Below are 22471 nucleotides of genomic sequence, written 5' to 3'. Positions count from 1 at the left end.
GTGTGAGGAGATCTTGAGCCACGCAGTGAAAACCAAACTGATGACGTCGCGGCCCAGCTGATGCGACGCCGGTGTACGCCGTGACAGTAATGAAGTGAACCTCTGCAGTCAGCTTGTGACGAATGGTAATTTCACATTGGAGGTGAAAAGGAGCCACAGTCACATTTAAAGAGGTCACTTCCCCAAACAGAGACACAAACAGGAGGGAAGACTGAATCCTGGCTCTGCAGATATTAAATAAGTTGATCTATATGAGAAACAGATCTGAGAGCTGCTGCACTGACTTTCTGGGTTAGAGTCTGTGTTTCCCTTTACAGTAATAAAAACATTTCCACCTAAAATTGGTGCTAAACAACTACCAGAATACAGGAAATGAACTGTAAAATGCTCAAAATCTTGTCTCGTCTCACGAGCTAACTGCTGTCACACCCCTAACCATACAAACACATTTCAGCAAATACGCAAATATCCTCATTCCCGAAAGTTAGATTAAGTTCAAGGTTCAGGTCAAAGTTTCAGAAACGTGTTATTGTACACGAGAAGGTTCAGGAAACTCTTCCAACGTGCACAGCAACAAGATTTCAGGTTGACACACAGAAACATTCCCAGTTCCCAACTTTACCAAACTTCCCCCCGACTACCGGTACGTTTCAGAAACGGCCTGCGAGGCAGACCAGGTGGGAACAGGAGGGTGGGGCGGCGGTCGGGCTGTTTTCTAAGGGTTTAGCTCCTCACCCAGCTTGTCGGAGGAGGTGATTATGTCAGTGGGGACACACGAGTCCAGATCGGCGTCCATGATGCCGAGAGGGTCCAACTGGGCCACATGGTGCCCTCGGATCTACAGGGAGTGACAACAGAGCCCACCCAGGACAGGAGGAGGAGGGAGGGGGGTGAGGTGTACGAGTGAGGAGGAACGAATGAAGGAGAGGGTGAAGAGGAGGAGGAGGAAACAAGATGCAAGGGAACGGAGAGGGAGGAGAGAGATGAGGAGAGCCGAGTGGATGAGAAGCAGGATGGAGTGGAAGATTTATAAAAACAAAGGAAAGACACAGAAAAGTGCAAAAAGATCAACGTCAAAACAGGATTTGACACAAAAACAGAGGAAAGGAGGAAGAGAGTCAGACAACAGCAGGGTTTAAAGAAGAAAAACAGCAGAGAGGAGGGAGAGAGAGGAGAGGGAGGGTGGGAGGAGAAGCAGCATTAACACCACACAGTGGAAGCAGTTCGTCTGTTTAGCTCTGGCGTTCTCACCGACGTCCTGGAAGCCGGCTTTGACCGGAGCATCATCAAAATTCACACAGCTGATTCCCAGAGGATCCAACTGGGTGTTGTGATGCCCCATCACCTGAACACACACCCAGCACACACACAAACACACACACGCCTGGTTATCACAACAACAGCAGCACCGACAGGCGTGCCGCGTTACCGGAGGTCTTCACAGGTCCACATTACTGAGAGCTGAACCAGGACTCCAGTCTGGCAGTCGGACCAGGTCCAGCTGGGTCGGTCTCAGCCGACGAGGAGCTCAGCTGGATTCATCCACATCACAAACTCGGCTTCTTCTTTTACATTTTATTCGTCAGCAGAGTTTTTGCTTCGGTCTGCGAGAGGAGTTTAATCTGAAACTGTGTTGTTTCGTCTCATTGAATCAGGATTACCTTTCAAGTCTCATCCACATCTTTGAACCTGTGAAGAGCTCCACCGACATCAGCAGCCGTCAGCGTTTCTCAACCTTTTCATGACACCAGCAACTAGAGAGGCGTCGAGCATGAAGGAAGCTCCGCTTTGCTCATTCAGGGAGATGTACGGTTAACCAAACATCAATTATACAAGTGTCTCGGAATCAAATCGGATGACTCCATGCGGGGTCACGACCCCAAGGTTGAGAAACCCTACATCGTACGATATCAAACAAAATCCTTACACGAGTTTATTCACTTTCACACGCAAGGATTGTGTTTGACTGATATAAATACGATGATCAAATCAAAAGAAATCATCATACAACAACTTCTAATAACGATAACTTAAATAATAATTTAATAATAAATATAAATAAATAATAATAAATAACAACAGGCATTTAAAAACACACAGTATGTGTCGGCTCCTCCGAGCTCCAGGAGGTTCTGGGGAAGAAAGACAAGTTAAATATCTCAGTGAACAGACGGGAGGTTTTGGTCGGGATCCGAATATGGAAAAGAAAAAACTCTTTTTTAATAAAAAAACCATCTAAAGAAGAGAAGACACAGTGCAGAGTTACATTCAAATACATTTCATTCAATTAAAAACGAAATTACATTTAGGATTAAACCTGGTGAGTGGAGGCTTAACTGGCTCCCAACTTTGGTTGGTTCTGGTTCCTCTTCTATCAAAAGAACATTATGTAGTATTTCAAAATGATGTTGATGCCACGCTGACATGAATGATAGCGAGGAGCAAATGAAGCTTCTGTGAAGCACCGAACCACCAGCCATCACCAGAGAATGGCGTCACTATCGTTAACGCGCCTTCTTCCCGTCACTCGGTAATGTAGCCGTGTCTCGTGTCGTCACACCTGCTTGATGATTGGCTGTTAGCATCAGTGTCGGGCAAGTTACTCAGAAATGTATATTCTGCTAGTTACTTATTACTCCTTAAAAAAGTAATAATACTTTACTGAAACACTACAGCTCCTTAATCAAATTTTTTTAAATATGGCGGTCAGCGTTGACAATTATCGGCCAATTATGGGAAACACTGCTTTCCCCCCCAAACAAAGCCCTCCCCAGACTTTATTAACTAATATCATATTCCCGACTCAAATTTTTCTGCACATGTAGCCTGTTTATACGAGCAGTATCCAGTATTTTTAGAAAACGCCGCTCTCTCCCGACGAGTCCGAGCATCAGCGGCAGCAGCTGCCGGAGTTTCTTTCTGTAAGTGACACAGTAACGGCAGCAGCTACTAGTTACTGGGAAAAGTAATAATTAGTGCTGGGCAGGGATTCAAATTTTTACTTTTAATTTAAATGTACTGCTATTTATACAACAGTGTACTAACACTGGTTCACTTTAAACAAACAGCAGTGTTCCCTTTACACAGCAGCAATAAAATATTTCTTGTAAATCTCAACTTGAACATTAATGTAAATCAAATCACATATAAAACCAAAGCGGTTTGTCGCTGCCGGGACGTTACCTTTTATCTAGCTCGTTAAAACAAGTCAGAGTCCAGTTTTCTGAGCAGGTATCAGCAGAAACGGTCCGCGTCCCCGTTGGCGGTCGAGCACAAGCACCGTCGCAGGTGAACCGTCTTAAACTTTTGTACGCGACGCGCAGCACTAATCAGCGGAGGAGAGACTGATTCTCGCCGTTTGTGAGTTTCCAGAATGTGTTTAAAACTAGATGAAGGCCTGTCAGGTAAAGTTATGTGTAACTTGAACTCAAGTTAAATAGGCTACGGCGGTGTAGTGCGCAGACGCTGTTGCTATGGTTACCATCCACAGAGCGTCCGCCGTTTACCTGCGGAGCGACGATGAACAACGTTCCTCGGACATCTTCCCCAACACTAACCAGCACGCAGCGATCCACTTCGCTGTGGCGTTTGATCGCTTGGCTTGCGTTTGTCTATCGTCCGGCGTAGTCTGCCGAAGCCTCAGATCAAAAACACATCTCACATAATGTTGCTTTAATCCTCTTGTGAGCCCTTCTGTGCTGGTTGAAAAGCTAAACATGAGTGTGGTCCCATTTAAAAAGGCCACTTCACCCAAAATAAATCAAACCCTGGACAAAATTTAACCAAAACTATCTGCTGAGGGAGAGACGGGAGGCAGCGACACCGTGAGGTGCGTGCGGGTTGTTGTAGAGCGGCTCATTGGACGGCTCACCGGCTGACTTTAAAGCACTCCTCCTTCTCACTAACGCTTTACGACACACTGCGATGTGGTGCCGGGTCACATCAGGGAGGCGTTCCCTCCTGCAGACGGGCGGTGTGAGGAGGGTCCAGCCCACCCGTGTGTGCCTGTGTGTGCGTACCTGGTAGGCCCTGATGAGCGACTGGACGGCCAGGTGATCCTCCACCAGCTTCTCCACGTTGGGCTGAGCTCCGACCAGAGAGGAGAGCTGAGGAGCTGAAGACAGACCCAGAGGGGACTGGTAGGCGGCGCCGGGGGGAGCGCCGGCGTTGGCGTTCCTGAAAAATACATCCCACGACTGGACGAGGAGAGAAAAAAAGAAAGACGAAGGAAGTGAGAAGATGTTGAATAAAATAATAGAAGAGCAGCCTGTCTGTCCTCTGCAGGTTGGTCCAGCTGTTCCTGTTCTTCTGGGCAATTTATCACATTTAGATCATGTTCCAGGTATTTTGTGAACATTTATGATAACAGCGTATTTACAGGAATCCTGAAGTAAACTTCAAAACCTTTGTAAGTCCTTTAAGACTTTTTCAACATATTTTAAGACTGCCGCGCCGCTTTGAGCTGTAACTGATTAAATCAGCCACACGCCTTTAAAAAGGGTTTTTAAAAGGAATTTAAATCTATTTATAGCATATTTATTGCCTGTATGTCACCAGGTTGTAACGCCACATAAAAATTGAGGCAGTCACCGACTTTCTCAGTTGCCTATAACAGCCTGTACGGGCCAACAGTTTTCTATGTGAAGGTCAGATTTCCTGTGAAAAGCAACCGTCTTACATAAACTATGACGTTTATGTTTGCAGCATTACAGCAAATCATGTGAACCACAGCGTCATTTTGTGTTTTAGTTGGTTTAAACTGGATAATGTGAGCTCGCCTGCAATGATCTGTGTGATAACTTCAATCCACCACTTGATCAATAGAGCAAAACTCAAACAGGCCAGGAGGGAACAAAGATAATAACAGTAGTGTAGGCGCTGCAGCACAGGCACAACCTGGAGGAGGAACTGCTCTAAATGACAGGATTAGTATAACATTAGAACGTTAAGTTAAAAGTACATTGTTAATTTAATAGTAAACTGTAAGTTTGATATTAATATATTCATTATGTTCAATAGTATATAAAACTTACAACTAGTGTAATATTAATTCAAATTACAGCTGTTTCAGTTTGGGGTTGTTTTTTATTCATTAACTTTGAGCCAGAAAAATGCTCCAGGCTACACGAGAGTCTCCAGCCTTGAAGGTGATCAGGCTACTAACTGTTTATGCAGAACACTGTTGCAGCACGCTCCATCCAGGCTGTGATTGATCTGTTCACAAAAAGTGTCACTGACGAGAGCGTCGGCTTTATGAAAAGTTGAACGTGTTCCAATAAAAGGCAGAGATTTATGTAAATAGCGGGCTAACGTTAGTCAAACCCACACGCTCCTTGAATTTTCCCTGTTGTCTTCTGTCTTACTGATTCAGCTGCTGGCAGCGCATCTCGCTCTTGTTTTTCAGGAACGGGGCTGTTCATAGTTAATCCCCGTTACTCCTGATCGCCACTCCGACTATGTTTTGGACAATTAGCACTGCGGATCTATTTTTTGGAGCGTTTAAGAGCGAAATAGGCGCCTAAAGTTACAGAAACAAATCACACAGTCGCCACTCACTGCCTGTCTAAGTGTTTTTTTTAGCTATGCATCATAAATAAACACGCTCACCTGCACTTTTAGCAAACAAACTTTTGGACAAACAAGATTTTTACATTGAAAAAAATATCTTCAACATTTAATACCTTTGGCGATTAAGACTTTTTAATAGCCTTAATATTTGCTAAATTGATTGATTACTTTTTAAGACTTTTTAAGACCCCGCGGACAGCCTGGATAAAATTAGATTTACAGATTAGGATTCAAGTATCTGCAACTACTACAACCTTTATGGACCTCACGCCGACGGCCTCAAACTGGCCGCAGGAGGTCTGTTGTTGGCACGATCATGTTTAAATCGATCTAAAATGAAAACAGCTAGAGCTTTCATTCTTTTTGCCGTCACATTGTCCGCTCACGATGACGTCATCACGTTAAGTTGCTTGCGGTGGAAGACTGAGTGAAAACGCTTTGTGGCGCTAGGTGTTTTCCCTGAACTGGCCCCGGTAGCCTTTTGTTTATATTATACTTTTTAAATCCATCTACAATCATTTTTGCATCGCACTGTACGCTTCAGTGACGTCATTACGTTTCGTTACGTGTAGCTAACATGGAAGGCTTAGGTCTGACAGCACTTTCACAATATAAACACCTCGTCGCTCTGCTCATAAAAGTGACCACGTCTCAAAAACTAAAAAAAGGTGCACAGTTCAAATAACGTGTGGAGGGTGAAGAACTATTTTGTTCATCTTTCTACATTTAGAAATATTTTGGATCAATATGCTTTGTGTTTCTTTGGTAGAATTTTCTAAGAATACACGCCAGATTTTTATTATTTTTTAAAAAATTTATCACACGATTTCAATGCTTTTATCAATTATTATGGTTTATTGACTTACATAACCTTTTAGCTGAGGTTGTACAGATTGTATGGAAGTGCAGCATTTGAAGATACTCCAAGAAATGACATCACAACAGGCAAAAATACCAGAGCAGGCACTGGCAGACTGTTTGTAATGCAGAGTTCAAAGGGTTAAAATTATTTTAAGGCTTTTCGGTGAACAGCTACGAGCCTCAGACGTGGTCAAACAACACGTCGCGTGAACACGGACTTCTCTCTGAAGGAGAAACAGCTGCCGTCAGAAGACAGAGCAGCTCCCTACAGCCTGCTGCGGCTTCAGGTTTCCACTCGGTGATTCACGAGTTCAGAATGAGCTGAATAACCGGCCGCCTTCGCCACAAAGACATTTCAACACACTTCGCTCCCTCGCTGCAGCTCAGCCCACTTCACATCAGTATTCAGCGGGAGATCCTGATCCGAGCACCGCACACCTCCAGGACCTGCAGCACATCCAATGCTAGACATCACAATGTAGTCTAGATGAGTCCATCTGTGCTCTCCGCCCGTTTGTCTACACGCGAAGCACGAGGGGTTTATTTTAATGGCATTAATCCGTATTTGTCCAATAGGGACGTCACTTTGGTTTTAATGTAATGACCCGTTTGATTTAAAGTCTCTAAGTTCATCGAGAAACTCCAACAGCGCGATTACTAGAAAGCCTCGATGCAAAGTTTAATCCACGTTGTTTCACACCGACTCTGTGGACAAGTGAAGACGATGTGATTTATCGGAGCGGATCGCAAAACAGAGGATGAGAGAGGACAAAGCGAGGGACGAAGGAGAGACAAAGACAGAAAGTGTCCAAAGTCTGGGAGAAAAAAGAGACGGCCCACCAAATTCAAAGCTTTTTAAGACTTTAAGAGCTCAACAAATATAATTTAAGACCCCAAAAGTGTCGAAACTCTTTCTTTAATAGAGAAGTGATGCCACATTAATCCTGTAGAAACTAATCGCTACTACATAACACCACCAATATTCACCTGGTTTAAGGTAAAGGGTTTGTGTTTTATGTGCAAGCTGTCTTGCTGCAGGCCGTGCCTTCAGTTTGGACAGTAAAACAGCTGCGTCATGTGACTGAGCTTCAGCTATTATTAGCCTGGTGGTGCTTTAGGACTCGGTTCTAACATGTGGGAGTCTCTGTAGGTGGATCACATGAACACCTTCAGGTTCAGTCAGTCCCATAGGGGGCGCTGCCTCCCAGCAGCCGTACACTGAGCCACCTCCACGATCTACTTAAACTACCCTGTCGTCACGCAGAGGCCACCTTGGTAACGCCTCCGGGCGGTTATTTCGGACTAACAGGATCAGGCCTCTCTCTGAATGAATGGGCAGAGAGCCACGCCTGCACTTTCACATAGAAGTGGAGCCCGACTGATTTAAACAGATCTTCCCTCGTGTGTTGCACAGTTTGCCCACAAGAGGGCGCTCTGCAGCTCCTCTTAACAACACTGCTGCACCAGAAAAACCACAAAAGAAGACACTCAGCTGACCGGAGTCTCCTCTGCGTGTAGAAACAGGCAGAAGGCTGTGAGAGCCGCCCTCTCCCGCCTCACAGCTGTCTAATGGTACGTTGGTTGAGAGTTGGAGGCGACGCTGCCGACAAACATGATTCAAAGTCCCATTTTGTGAACCGACCAATCACAGCCAGGAGGAGGCGGGACATTAAAAAAAGGGTTGAGGCGCTACAGCAAACTTTAGAAATGTTGAACTCGTTGTACGGTACGCACGTTTTTTTAATATCGACAAGTTAGTAATTTGCATAAACAAATCGGGGACCAACCACCATGTAGAGCATTTTTATAGGCTACTAATGGTAAGCTGTAGTATCCTGTACTATTCTCTGAAATTATAATAAATAAACACAAACATAAGCACTAATCAAACCTCAACCACAGTGGCATCAGAAAAATATGGTTTTATTAGTGAAACAGCTGAATATCAACTAACAAACTATCTGTAGGCAGATTATCCAAATAAAGTGTAACCTGTAAATATATTATTATACTGACGTTATAATATTTACTAATACACTCATTTATACCTTTACTCCTCCAGGTTGTGGAAATACTCTGTTTATCACATGGTCAGAAATTACAAGAAAATAGATTTCTGCCATAAGACTTTACTGTGCTGTCCCGTGAACATGTCACCCCCCCAAAGGCCCAAACGTTACAGCAGCTAACGCTAGCCACAAAGCTAACGGCGTGTTTATCAGTGGAGGAGCGTGAACATTCATGAGCCGTTAAACTACAGTTTAGACGTATTCTAAATATATCCGCGAGCCGTCAGTCTGCAGTTACAGTCGGCGAGTCTGAAGTGATTAAACCAATAAAACGTGAGCTGAACAAGAAGCTTCCTGCAGCTCCTCTGGAGATGTGAAACGCTGTCGTCTGAGCTGTAGCTGCTCTGGTTGTAGCTTTAACGTCGTAGACGCTCTTGCAGTATTAGAAGCATCCAACAGCAGCTCACTGTAACGTTGTCATGATTTAATGATAATGACATAATTAATTTCATAATTTAATTTAAGGATGAAATGTTAAACATGAAATGATCTCGGCTCCACAGCTTTTATCCACTGAAAAAGGAAGCTTGAGAAGTATTTTCATTCAATTAAAAGCTCCTTACGTACTTGAAAACATACCGTTTATATAAACTAATCCTTCAAACCTTCTGCAGCTACTGCCCGGACGGGGGAAACAACATTACTGACTGCTTCACAGCACCATTAACTAGCGTTTGATGACCATACTTAATGTTTTACGTTCCTTTCTAAGGCGCCTGTATGTCCGTGTCCCTGTTTGTGGTCCTCCACACCAGCAGGGGGCTCCACGGCTCCTTACCTTGTGAACACTCTTGGGGTTCTCCAGCCAGGCATAGTACATCTCCTCCACGTAGTTGGAGCTCGTCCCGTTTAGGAACGGCTCCGAGGCCACAGGCGCCGTGTAGCACCTGACTGGCTGAAACGTCCTTGTGCCGCCTGTGGAGGCGACTGTGATTGGCCGCTGCTGGCCGACAGTCTGAGCCGCCTGCGAGGCGGTGAGCGGACGCAATCGCGCCGCACAAGTCCTTAAACGATGCATGAGCAGTCCTTAAAGTATCGCACGCACACGGTGGTGGCGGTCAGTCCGACGGGCCGGACGTCCTCAACCTCAGAACGAAGACGGGATAAAAACGTAGTCCACCCGGCTCAGTCCCAGACGGCGAGAGAGAGGGATGAATGAAGCGTCCACTGGTGGTGCGTTAGTCCACTGAGAGAGAGAGAGAGACACTGTGTTAGAGAGGGAGAGAGAGAGAGTTCACGCCTCAAACAGCATGAGCCTGAACAGGAAGTGTTTACAGCGTGAACGCCCTGCGACCAAAAGGCTAAACAAAGTGTGACAGAGAAAAAGAAGAAGACGGAGTTCAGATGTGAACAGAAGGAAATGAATACACGGTGCACAGAGTGAGGCGGCAGTGACAAGTTGTGAAACACATGACCACGGTGGTCACCCAGCAAAGCCTCTGGATTGTTATTTTTCACGCACTCGTGTTTCTGCTTTTTCTTCCGTTTGTAGATATTTTCCATTTTTATAAATACAGTTACTACTGATGTTTTTCTGTTCTTCAGCACACACCTGACCTGCGATAAGGAGGTTTCACTGGGTGTCTGTAGTAAACTGTCCAACTGTACCTGAGAACGTGTCCTGAATAACTTTATAGCTCATTTGCAGCTCTCGCACGGGGACGTTGGGACTATTTCGTTAAATGAAAAAAAATGTTAACACGTGTTTATGTCCCCACAAACCAAGTTATCACAAGTTGGAGTCTGAATTGTTCTGCAGTTACCCTAAATACGCTAGTTGGCAGTAGCATTATAGCGTCCACAGTGTTGACCTCTGCCCGTTTAGCAGGTTAACTTCGGGTTTAGAGCTCCGTTTTATGGCGGGTGGTTTGGGCTGCACTAGCTTCTTTAAGTTTGTATTCGACAGAATACCTTATTATCTCAATTTAAAGTAAGAAAACAAATGTTCACGTGACATAAAAAGACAAGTTATTATTTTGGTCGGTGGATTTTTTCCATCTACCAGTCCCGTTGGCAGGTGAGCCAAAAAGTTCATTTCCAATTTCCAGATCTTAGAAAAATAGAGCAGAAGAAAGCTAGAACACGACTCTTTTTACATTAGAGTCAGTGGAGCGCAGCCACGAAAGTGTCGGCCCTCAGTTAGAGCGAGTCCTATACTGCTCTGTGATTGGCCTGCTGTGGATTAGTGCAGGGTCACTTGCTATATATATGTCAGAGGTCGCACGCCTCTGGAGCAACTAGGGGTTAAAGTGTCTTTTCTCAGGGACACACTGGATGCGTTGGGAATCGAACCCTGGTCTCCCACACCAAAGATGTGTCTTATCACCGTCGTCACCCCAATAAACAACAAGGTTATCACCAATACATCACGACACACCTAATTTAAGACCCTGGCAACAAGACCAAACATGTTCCAACTACTCTCAGCACTACTGGGATTTGTGTTTAACGTCTTTGTCCCAACAATCACGGGTGCGTCGTGGGTCTGGGCTGCAGAGCCCAGGTGAAGCGCGGTGGGACAAACCCGTCAAACACACACCTGAGGCTGCAAGCGTTCCCCTGCAGCCTGAGAACCTGTCAAATGTCATTCCTCACAGTCCTGCTGGTCCACTTCCCCAAAGCCCCGGCCTGTGACAGAAGCAGTCAGAGGCAGTAAAGGTCCAGTAAAGCCTCCAGAAGACTTTAATCTTATAAAATAAATACAGCTTTCATTATCTCCCGTCTGCCGGAGCCGAGGAACCTTCACGTGCTGCCTCAGCAGGAGTTTGTCCGTCTGTGTTTTGACCTTGCTGGGTCTCCACTCCCTGCCTGCCTCCATTCTCCTTCCCTCACCCCGAGCCGGGACCCGCCCACCGCTGCCTGCCCCCGGCCTTCTGATTGGCTCACAGCGACAAATCCCGCCCGGAAATAGGACTCCAAAGCTTCCCTATTGGCTGCGTTAGCTGTCGGTCACTTTGTCCTTTCACAAGTCATGAGTTCCCGAAAATTACACAGCCTGCTTTATGACAACATTATAAAATGGTCCTCTTCTGAATGTTTCTGTGAAAATGACCTAAAACCTTCAGACCGGAAGCTACAGAGCGCCGGTTATTATCCATCAGCCTGAGATATAACGTGTTGGGTTACGTAATTAGCCGGTTAGCTGTAACTTTCGAATATTAATTGGCATTAGCGCGCTTGGCTAGCGGCTACACTGCTGCTAATTTAGGCAACTTACCCGGACGTCAGGTCACAAACTCGCAGGTTAATATCAGCGCTGATCTTTTACTAAGTGAAGCGTCACTTCCACGAGCACCGACCCTGAACCTGAACCCTCCAGTACCCGCTAACGTGTGTGTGTGTCAGCTAGCACGCGGGTAACATGCTAACAGGTTTTGTCTGTCTCACATTCCTGCGGACTGATTTCTACTTTTCTCTCTGAACGGAAACCAGGACGTGTCTCCCGCGCGGGAGACCAGAGCGTAATAATCTTTGTCCCGCTGGCTCTCGGGACGTCGTGAGGGCCTAAAAGTTCCGGTTACTGACCTCGAGAAACGGGTTTCAGCGGCTCCCCTCTCGGCCGGTCTCCCGGATGCCCTTCGCCTCTCTCCCGGTAAAATGATGACAGCTCCTCGAGGGGGGCGCGGAGCACGGGAGCGAGGCCCTCTGCGTGATGCGGCAGTGACGTCAAGACGCACGTTAGGGGGATAAAATAAAATTTGCAAAAACAATTTTTTAAAAATAAATAAACAGAATTAAATTCAGGGTTTAATGAAAATGTTTAATCTGACATTTAAATTAATTTTTTTAATAACTTAATGCTTTAGTATCAGAATCAGAAGGAGCTTTATTGCCAAGTAGTGGAATTAGCTGTGGTGATGAGGTGCTACACGCAGACAGACATACAGCTGACATAAACAGATGTAGAAATATATAAATATGTACTAAACAAATGCAAATATATAAGAATAACAGAAGAATATAATAAAGAATATAAAAAAAAATAAAATAAAAATAACAATGGAAAAACAACAGTTTACAATTAACAACAACAACAAAGTAAACAAACAAATATGTGCAATGTGCATGATATGATATGCAGTGATATTTACAATACCATTGTATTATTTGAAGAGGGGGTCAGTAGGGGGCCCGAGCCTTGTTGATGAGGCTGCAGATGGGAAGAAGCTGTTTTTGTGGCGAGAGGTTTTGGTCCTGATGGACCGCAGACTCCTGCCAGACGGGAGAGTCTGGAACAGTTTGTGGCCGGGATAGGAGGAGTCAGCTGCAATCTTTCCTGCTCGCCTCAGAGTCCTGGAGGCGTGCAGGTCCTGAAGGGAAGGGAGATTGCAGCCAATATGCAAATGTCTCTGCACGTCCAATTATTACTTCATATCATGCACAAACGTGGCACATTGCAAATATTTGTAGTTAACTGTTAATCGTTGTTGTTCTATATATTTTTATATTTTGCCAATTTATATATATATGTACACAATATTCTCTTCCATTGTATATAACTTTGTTTATTCCATATAAGGCTGCACAGTATATTGTTTGAGCATTGTCATCGCAATGTGTCCTTGCGCAATAGTCACATCGCAGAAAAATGCAATGCCAAGCAAGTCAAATTAACTCAAACACTTCAACTTTTTTCCTGCTTGATACAAAAGAAAAACTTGCACAGTTCTTTTTTCCATGACTAATCTACAAGAGGAGTCTGTCTGATGTCATTATTAACTCAGATTTAAGGGGTTCTTGGATACACAGTTTGTTGCTAGTGAGTATCAAGCAGGTTCTGCATGCACAGCAAACCTCCAATCACAATGTTGTTCTTGATCAGTTTATCAAAACCAAGAGACCAAGATTAATCTCTAAAGTGTGGAGAAAGAAAGTGAAGCATGGTGGAGGTCATGTCATGGCTTGGGCTGCATGGCTGCTTCTGGAACAGGCTCATAATAATATTTATTGATGATGTAACTGATGATAGTCGCAGCAGCATGAATTCAGAAGTGGACAGAAACATTTTGTCTGCCAGTTTACAGAGAAATGCATTAAAACTAACGGGGAGGAAGTTTATCATGCAGCAGGACAATGAGCCAAAGCACACTGGCAACAAAACAAAGGACTTCACCAGGGGAAAAAGTGGTTTTAGACTGGCCAAGTCAATCAGCTGACCTTAACCCAATAGAGCTGCATTTTACCTCCTTAAGAGGAGACTGAAGGGAGAAACACCCCGAAACAAACGAAAACTGAAAGAAGCTGTGGTAAAAGCCTGGAACAGCATCACAAATGAAGAATGCAACAGTTTGGTGATGTCGATGGGTCGCAGGCTTGAGGCAGTTATTGCAAGCAAAGATTATGCCACCAAATATTAAATGTTATTTACTTTAAGATTAATTCATTACTTTTGTTCACCTAAGAATGCTGTGGTCTAATACAGACTGTGACATGTCCTGAGTTGTTTAACACATCTAGATGTGAATACCAGGAAATAAAAGCTGAAATTCTGAACTCTTGTCTCATCTTTTGATCTTAAACCCAAATGACTTCAGTGACCAACAAAAACAAAGAAATTTGCCTTACTGTTCCAATGCTTTTGGAGGGGGCTGTAAATCACACTGATAAAGTAGTAGACTACAGCTACTGCTGTTGTACCACCGTGTTCGGAATAACTAGTAATGTGTAATTTAGTTACAGAATAAATGTAATTGTAATCTCTTACAGATACATGTGCACAATCTTTTCCTTTGCAGTTTCCTGCCGCAGCTGTTTAGTTTGATGCTGTTCTGATGCTTCTGATTGGTGTTTGTGCAGCGCCGCCGTCTGCCAGTTCAACTGAAAACAGCTGAAAACTTTCACTAGAAATTTAGAAACGCAATCAAAAAGTTATTAAATCTAACAAGTCATGTTACTTTGATAAAGTTACCGAAATAGTTACACTACACCTATTACATTTAGACAGTAACCTTCCCAACGCTGCACCAGAAAGTAGTGGACACACATTCAGATCCTTAATTATGTAAAAAAAAAAGTAATACTGACTGTAAAAAGATTCCATTATAAGTAAAATTCCTGCATTTAAAATGGCAGCATGTAAATGTTGTAGCTGATAAAAAGAACTGATTCTTTCTAAGCTGCTTGTTTTGACATTTTGAGATGTTTTTTTTTTTTACCTGGAGACGTCATCAGATGTTTGACTTCCTTGTTTCTGTGTCGTTGCTTGTATGAGTGGTTTCACCTTTCTTATTATGTTCACTTGGTGCGTGTTCGTGTCTCTGGATTGTTCCCCTGGCTTCCTGACAGTCATTTAGGATTTATAGGATCAGTTTTGGACTTAAGGACCTCTCACCTGTTTTGTTGTGGACTGCAAACTTTACCTCACCTTTAAGCTTTCACCTGTTGAATAAAATGTAGGAGCCGTCTGCACCTGGACAGCTGAACGTAACACAAGTAGCATCAAGTTTTCACCAGAAAGTAAAGTGTGAACACGAGACTGAACCCGCAGCTGGCTGTTGGGGTCTGATGGAGAATAAACTCAGTGTATTTATACATCAGCTGACACACAACATACCTACAGGAACATAATAATCAATCAGCCTCACAAGGTTTCCACGTGACACAGCAATATTTAATAATGAAATAAAAGTTTGTTTTTACCACAGATAACATGTTTACACTTTGCAAAATAAAGAAAACAAAAAAAAATCCTATTATTATGATAGAAAAAGGTAATGAGATTCTCTGTGTTGCCATGGTGATAACAGTGTTTACAGGGAGGTCGACCAATCACACTCACCCACCTTACCTGCTGTGGTACAGCACACACACACACACACACACAGAGTACACAGGTTTAGCATAAATATAACTGCACTCACATTCAGACTTTGCCGCCCTGAGTTTTACCTCTCAGGCTTCCTACACACCCCCAAACACTTGTAGTCATTTTTTACTACCTGTAGGCTTAAAGTGTTACTTAAAACCGTAGTGGGGTTTAACGGTAAGCCTACGCAGGTTGGGAGGGGTCTCAGCCTGAAGGACCGAACTCGGGGCCATAAAATCATAGCAACATTTTTCTTCAGAGCAGGCGATCATTCGATCTGTGTTTGATTCTGTTATCATACAAGTACCCAACCCAAACACACCCATAGATCCACACTCATACACACATCACACCCATCCACTCACAATATAGCGTTTAAAGGGTCAGTCTGCTGTTATTATATATATATTTTAAACTAAATCTCATGTTCAGACTCAAACCAACAACACGTCAGTCCTGTCTCACTTCCTGTCTGTGGCTCTCTGCTCCGAGCCCATTGGTTCCTGCTGAAAAACACCGTAAATAAATGGTTGCTGTGTGCATCACTGCAGATGTTAGCAAGCGTCACTCAAACAGGACAGCGCCGGCTTCACCGGGAGGTCCGAGGCTGGTTCACTCGTTCACCTTTTACTCCCTCACGCTGTGAAACGTTTACACTGTAAATAAAGCGATAACGCAGCTGCGCGCCAAACACTGAGAGAATGGAAAGCATTCACGAGCCTCGTTCATTCTCTCAGTGATGATACTGCATGTGATGTACTAGGTTTTTGTTTCTTGTGAGCTCGCTAAAGGAAATAAAGCTTCAACGATAAATCAATAGTTAACCTGAAACTATCATTTAAAACACTTCCAGTGGGAAGATTGTCTGTTTTTCTCAGTTTTATATCACAATAAACTCGATATCTTTGGGGTTTTGGGACTTTTCAGTATTATCTGACATTTTTTAGACACACTTAACTGATAATGAAAGTAATCGTTAGGTTTTAATGGTTTCTGGATAACGATGGAGCTCTGCGGCTCAGAGGAAGGACTCGTTAGGAGATCCGTTCACTGCTGGTTTGAGTCTGAACGTGAGATTAGTTAAGTTTGAGTTATTCACCCTTTAATTTCAGCAGATTACTGACTGTAATTTGATGCTCTCGTGAGCTTCAGCTGCTCTCAGGTCTCTAAATAATCTGATCACTTTGTCCTCCAGAGTTTTCTCTTTTCTCGGGAATAAAATCACGGGAGAAACACTGATTGTGTTTTTTGCTTGAAATCAACCAAACAGCACAAGATTAGCCCTATGAGTTACTTATTTTAATCCTCATCGGAGTCCACGGCAAATTAAAAATATACTAAAGCAGATAAAAATATTACCGCGATGTTCTCTTCACACAGTGCTTCCAGGTTCGTTAATTGCAGTGGGCGGCTGACAACAGTCAGTTAACAGCAGGTGAAGCCGGCCGGACAGAAACAGAAACATTTGGTTTACTGGTGGAGTAAAAATCCCTGGCTTGAATGGAACCCGTGAGTGGCGAGGGGAGAAAGTAGGGACTCCCCCCCTCCGGCGTCCGCAGTGTTCACACAACAAGAGAGAAACTAAAACGTCCTGAATGTTTTTTAAGTGTTCAGACTGGATGTCCAGAGTTTCGTTCAGTGCCTCGCATTCAGGTGGCGTTAAAGACGGTCTCAGGACTTTTAGAGCAGGAGTTCCTGTGGTGAGAGATGAGAGTCTGACGGATAATTTCCACCTTCAGACACTTCAACACCGTCTGTGACGCTGAGTAGGTTGAACAGAACATGAACTGTCGAGCTAACTTCCCCTCGGCCACACTGAGCCGGCTGAATGTGAAAATGCTGTTTGAACTAAAACGCCCACACGACAGGATAAACGTGGACCCAGTTTTAGGGATGGCCTACATTTCCCAGAAGGCTTCTTAACAGCCTCCGAAGAAGCAGCGGGCTCACCGTGCATTCACGTGGTGTCGGAATAATGGGAGAAATGATTTCCCGAGAAGTTGGAACAACTCTGAAAGTCAAAGAAAATGTTGGTACCCGATTTGCAGAGTTCTTGACGTCATGCTCGCAGAAACATGGCGGACAACTTGGTTGATGGTTAGAAACTTTTGATTAATGGTGCAAAATCACGTACTGCATATACATTTTTTGGTAACATGTCAATTGTAATATGGTTTTAGGTTATAACGGTTAGCTCGCAGTCCATGTGACCTAGCTAATCAAACGCATCTTTGCAGCGGCGTCCTCGTTGCTTCCACATTCTGACTTAAAAGCACATGAACACACCAGAAGAACCATGTCACAAATCGGGGCATGTGAAAGCTCAGCCAGACTCCACCGGAGTTTCTGGGAATATCAGGACGTCACCTCGTGAACGCTCAGCCAGTTTTCCACAGGAGACACTGAACATCGCAGTGTTGAGACGGGGTGCTCCTCACATTCCAGCACGGTCACAGACAGATCCGGAGGAGCTCTGCACTCACACGCCGTTGCATACTGTGGTTTTACAATTGTGGAGAGAGAGCACCGTGCGAAAACGGGTGGTGGAGACCAAGCGCACCCGCACCCAGCAGCGGGGGTGCGTTACATTCCTATGACAGTGTTGAGCGGGGGACGTGCAATCAGACGGCACCAGTGCTTTCATTCACTCAGAGACAGAAAGAAACTAGTGTCCAAGTGCAAGCTCCGCCTCCAGTGACAGTGACCTCTGTGTCTTCAAACCAGTCAATCAGTACATTTATTGATCATTAGCTAAACCTCTGTCATGTGCCAGCGTTCTCAGAGACAACGTTGTCCCCTTCACTCCTGCTCTGCTCTCTTTACAACTCTTTATATTATGTGATATTTTAATCAATAGTGAGCAGCAAATTCCTATTGATCATCATCAGGTTGCGTCATCGCGGCCAGACCGGCTGCCCCCGAGAACGTACTGCACGGTCCGGAGTCGAACCGGCGACCTGGAGTACCATCACAGTTGCATTGTGGGACAGTAATGTGCATGGACAGTACGGCTGTGTCCGAGATCACTCACTAAACAGTCCGCTGTATAGCGAGTTCTCCGTTCTGTAGTGCTGATCGGATGTATAGTGAGAATTACAACGCGTTCTCATCTCAATGTGCCTCAAACTGACGCTTTCAGACAGCGTGACAAACCGTAAGAATTGTTTACGCTAAAAGTACCCTTCAGTGTCCGTATGAAACGCCACCGTTTGCTACATCCCAGCAACACAAAGGAGGGTAGCTGCTCGACATGCATAAAGTCAGTGACTTAGGTTACGTACATAGACTGTATATAAGAAGTGGACGTAGTCATGGTGACGTCACCCGTTGGTTTGTTGACTGCCTTGAAGCCTCGAGTTTGGCCGATAGGGCGCCGCCATGTCGAGTTTTTGCAACCAGGAAGTGCCCGGAAGTGACGAGACGAAACTCATATTAACAGGGCTGATAACTTTGTCTTAAAACTAAATGTCCTCACCAGAGAAAGTGAACAGCCGACTCCTGATAAGCTTTTTAAACGAGGGTACGAGTCACTCTAGCCTGAATGACAGGTCGCCATGGTAACGACTTGTCAATCATAGATAACCCCGCCCTGAAACATACTCTGCTTTGTGGTCTATTTTAAAATAAATGGGACCATAATTTACTAAATGAACATCATTTTGTATCGAAGAAGACTTTAGAAAACTCATCAGGAAAGTGTTTGGTCATTTGACATTATTTCTAATGGAGACTTCTTTTTGCAACCAGAAAAGTGGCCCCCTGCTGGCCGTTTGATGGAATGCAGGTTTCAGGGACTTCCGCGTTCGTATCATATCGCTGACCGGAAGCTTCCCGCTTGGTTAGGTACTGACATTTCTGATGGTTGTGGTTAAGGGTATGGGGCTTTTGGGGGGCTGTCAACACCTTTAACACAAACATAGCTAGCTAGCTAGCACTGGCTAGCTAGTACTTCTGGTCTGTACGAGACGCCCCAGTCACTTTTTCTGCAAGCATTGGTACTGGACGCCCTGAGATGATAACGGTCTGAGAATGAATCATTTTGAAAATGTAGTGTACAACCTATGGTTAATAACCAAGCGGTATATACCATCATGCACTGCGCTGATAGAAAACGGTCCACCAGCCGACGTTGATTTGGCATGTTTTAATTGTGCCACAGATATTAAATACGGCACAGAGAGAATGACGCGAGTAGTGTTGTATTTATTTAGCTAGCTAGTTGCTAGACAGCTGTCATTGTAGTAAAATCAATGGTCATCAGTTAAAGAAGAGAAGTTGCTTTTGTCTCCGGTCTGAAGGACCCAGTGACAGTAATAATAATATAAAAGTAATATATAGTTAATATGTTATAGTACTAGCATGAAGGACGACACTGTAGATGACCTCAATTAGCTCATGATCTTTTAAACTTGCTCTTAGCAAGCAAATGTTTGTTAGCAATCTGGCAGGCTAACTAGCTAGCATGTAGGGTTAAACTGGAACAGTGTGTCTCAGCTCGCGCCTCTCTGACACTCTACTAATGTAGCTAACTAACTTGTCAGGTAGCATTTAAGGAGCCAGCTCACTAATTAGTTCAGTAACAAACGTCGGAGGTGAATGAAAACATCTCTTTACAACAGAGGTCGTTTGATTGGGGAGTGACTGTGAAGCTACACAATTAGCTCATTAACATGTGAGCTCTGTTGTGCTGGTAGCTGTTAAACATGAGTTACCAAACTGGCTAGATTAATATATAGTTAATATTTTATAATGCTAGCGCTAGTATTAAATGTGGGACACACAGATGCTTCGAAACAATTACTCAATTACTTGTAAGGCTGCTAAAGTTGTTAGCTAGCAAAAGTTAGCAAAGATCTAAGTAAGGTAATTATTACCACTCGTTTTTTGAGTTCGCAATGTTGATGATGATGAATAAATATTCGATTGGGTAATGACTCAGCAGTGACAAATAACTGTGTAACTGGTGATAAGGCCAAATGGCATTAGCATGTTTATAACTTTTGAAATTAAACATAAGTTAACAAACTGGCTAACTAACTACACAGTGGATACTCAGTAATGCTAGCAACAGTTTGACATTAAGGAAACACTGCAGCTAACTAGCATTTGCTATGATCTTGTATCTTCTGTTAGCTAGCGAATGTTAATTAGCCAGTCAACGTGCTAAATAACGCTTAACAACAGGGATACAAACGGTTGATGCTGCTGAATAAATTTTTGGTTGGGTACTGATAAGTTCATCTGGTTTTTGGCTCGGCTACGTCACAGGTACTCGTTCTGGAGATTTGATTGGCTGGTTTGATCACAGAGCAGACAATGTGTCGCCTGATGGGAGTAGGGTTTTGTCTCCCAGCTGCACTTGTAAGAAAGAAAGAAAGACTATAGCTGCTTCAGGTCAGTCGCAGTGCGTTGCTGTTTGTTCTGGAGAATTCCCAGTCCAGTCTGACTGGGTCCAGTTTCCTGGTGTAGCGATCCAGTTCGTAGTTCGGCCCCGGGCCATTCTGGCTCCAGAATCGTTTTTTAGCTGTTGCCAGTTAATCAGCACTGAGTGGGTGGAGACTGAGTTTGAAGATAAAGAAGAGGAAAAGGAGGAGGGGTGTCAGGGCCTCCTGACTGGTTAAACAGGTGGAGCGGGGGCGGGTCTTTGAGGCACCAGAGGCTGTGATGTAGCGGAAGGTTTCGGTTTCCTGAGAGAGAAAAATTAAAATAAAAAAGACAATTCAACAACGCTGATAAAACAGAATTAATTAACATTTACATTTCTACACCTGTCCAACCGAACTCCAAACCCAACTTCATGCAGGTGGGAGTAGGATTTTGTCTCTTCTGATGGAGCTAGGCAAACAGTTTCCTCCTGCTTAAAGTTAGCTTCTACAGCCAGGTCCAGTTAGCGTAGAGTTACCTTCTAGATCCAGTTAGCGTAGAGTTACCTTCTGGGTCCAGTTAGATTCTTATAGGTCTGGTTCGCTTAAAAGTCAGCTTCTACAGCCCGGTCGAGTTAGCGTTGAGTTAGCGTTGAGTTACCTTCTAGGTAATTTTCTAGGTTCAGCTAGCATAGAGTTACTTTCTAGTTCCACTTAGCGTAGAGTTACTTTCCAGGTCCAGTTAGCGTAGAGTTACTTTCTAGGTCCAGTTAATGAAAGTTAGCGTAGAGTTACTTTCTAGGTCCAGTTAGCTAAGACTTACATTCTAGGTCCGGTTAGCGTAGAGTTACTTTCTAGGTCGAGTTAGCGTAGAGTTACTTTCTAGGTCCAGTTAGCTAAGACTTACCTTCTAGGTCCGGTTAGCGTAGAGTTACGTTCTAGGTCCGGTTAGCTAAGACTTATATTCTAGGTCCGGTTAGCGTAGAGTTACGTTCTAGGTCCGGTTAGCTAAGACTTACATTCTAGGTCCGGTTAGCATAGAGTTACATTCTAGGTTCAGTTAGCGTAGAGTTACTTTCTAGGTCCGGTTAGCGTAGAGTTACGGTCTAGGTCCGGTTAGCGTAGAGTTACTTTCTAGGTCCGGTTAGCGTAGAGTTACGGTCTAGGTTCAGTTAGCGTAGGGTTACTTTCTAGGTCCGGTTAGCGTAGAGTTACTTTCTAGGTCCGGTTAGCGTAGAGTTACTTTCTAGGTCCGGTTAGCGTAGAGTTACTTTCTAGGTCCGGTTAGCGTAGAGTTACGGTCTAGGTTCAGTTAGCGTAGGGTTACTTTCTAGGTCCGGTTAGCGTAGAGTTACTTTCTAGGTCCGGTTAGCGTAGAGTTACTTTCTAGGTCCGGTTAGCGTAGAGTTACTTTCTAGGTCCGGTTAGCGTAGAGTTACGGTCTAGGTTCAGTTAGCGTAGGGTTACTTTCTAGGTCCGGTTAGCGTAGAGTTACTTTCTAGGTCCGGTTAGCGTAGAGTTACTTTCTAGGTCCGGTTAGCGTAGAGTTACTTTCTAGGTCCGGTTAGCGTAGAGTTACGGTCTAGGTTCAGTTAGCGTAGGGTTACTTTCTAGGTCCGGTTAGCGTAGAGTTACTTTCTAGGTCCGGTTAGCGTAGAGTTACTTTCTAGGTCCGGTTAGCGTAGAGTTACTTTCTAGGTCCGGTTAGCGTAGAGTTACGGTCTAGGTTCAGTTAGCGTAGGGTTACTTTCTAGGTCCGGTTAGCGTAGAGTTACTTTCTAGGTCCGGTTAGCGTAGAGTTACTT

The 22471-nt window shown here is 44.2% G+C and overlaps 2 protein-coding genes across 3 annotated transcripts in view; both read right to left on the bottom strand.

The window, feature by feature from the left end:
- Positions 1 to 1251: 1251 nt before the first annotated feature.
- Positions 1252 to 11907, bottom strand: LOC123960207 (2-oxoglutarate dehydrogenase, mitochondrial-like; the record flags this gene model as incomplete). Its single annotated transcript, XM_046034851.1, is given in 4 exon segments — positions 1252 to 1345; positions 4020 to 4196; positions 9277 to 9684; positions 11716 to 11907. Coding segments are annotated over 3 exon segments (511 nt in total), but the record flags the coding sequence as incomplete, so codon positions are not given.
- Positions 11908 to 20270: 8363 nt separating this feature from the next.
- The window catches only part of adam9 (ADAM metallopeptidase domain 9), a 46895-nt gene continuing 44694 nt past the window's right edge, over positions 20271 to 22471 (bottom strand). For both annotated transcript variants that reach the window (XM_046034781.1, XM_046034782.1), the window contains one exon: positions 20271 to 20990. In XM_046034781.1, coding sequence (XP_045890737.1) covers positions 20921 to 20990 — 70 coding nt within the window. In that variant the 3' untranslated portion in view covers positions 20271 to 20920. The remainder of the gene's footprint in view (positions 20991 to 22471) is intronic.

This window comes from Micropterus dolomieu, linkage group LG21 (genome assembly GCF_021292245.1).
Source record: "Micropterus dolomieu isolate WLL.071019.BEF.003 ecotype Adirondacks linkage group LG21, ASM2129224v1, whole genome shotgun sequence".
NCBI classification, from domain to species: domain Eukaryota; kingdom Metazoa; phylum Chordata; class Actinopteri; order Centrarchiformes; family Centrarchidae; genus Micropterus; species Micropterus dolomieu.
The sequence above is the reverse complement of the archived record's forward strand: the minus strand, read 5'-3'. Positions and strand labels throughout refer to the sequence as shown.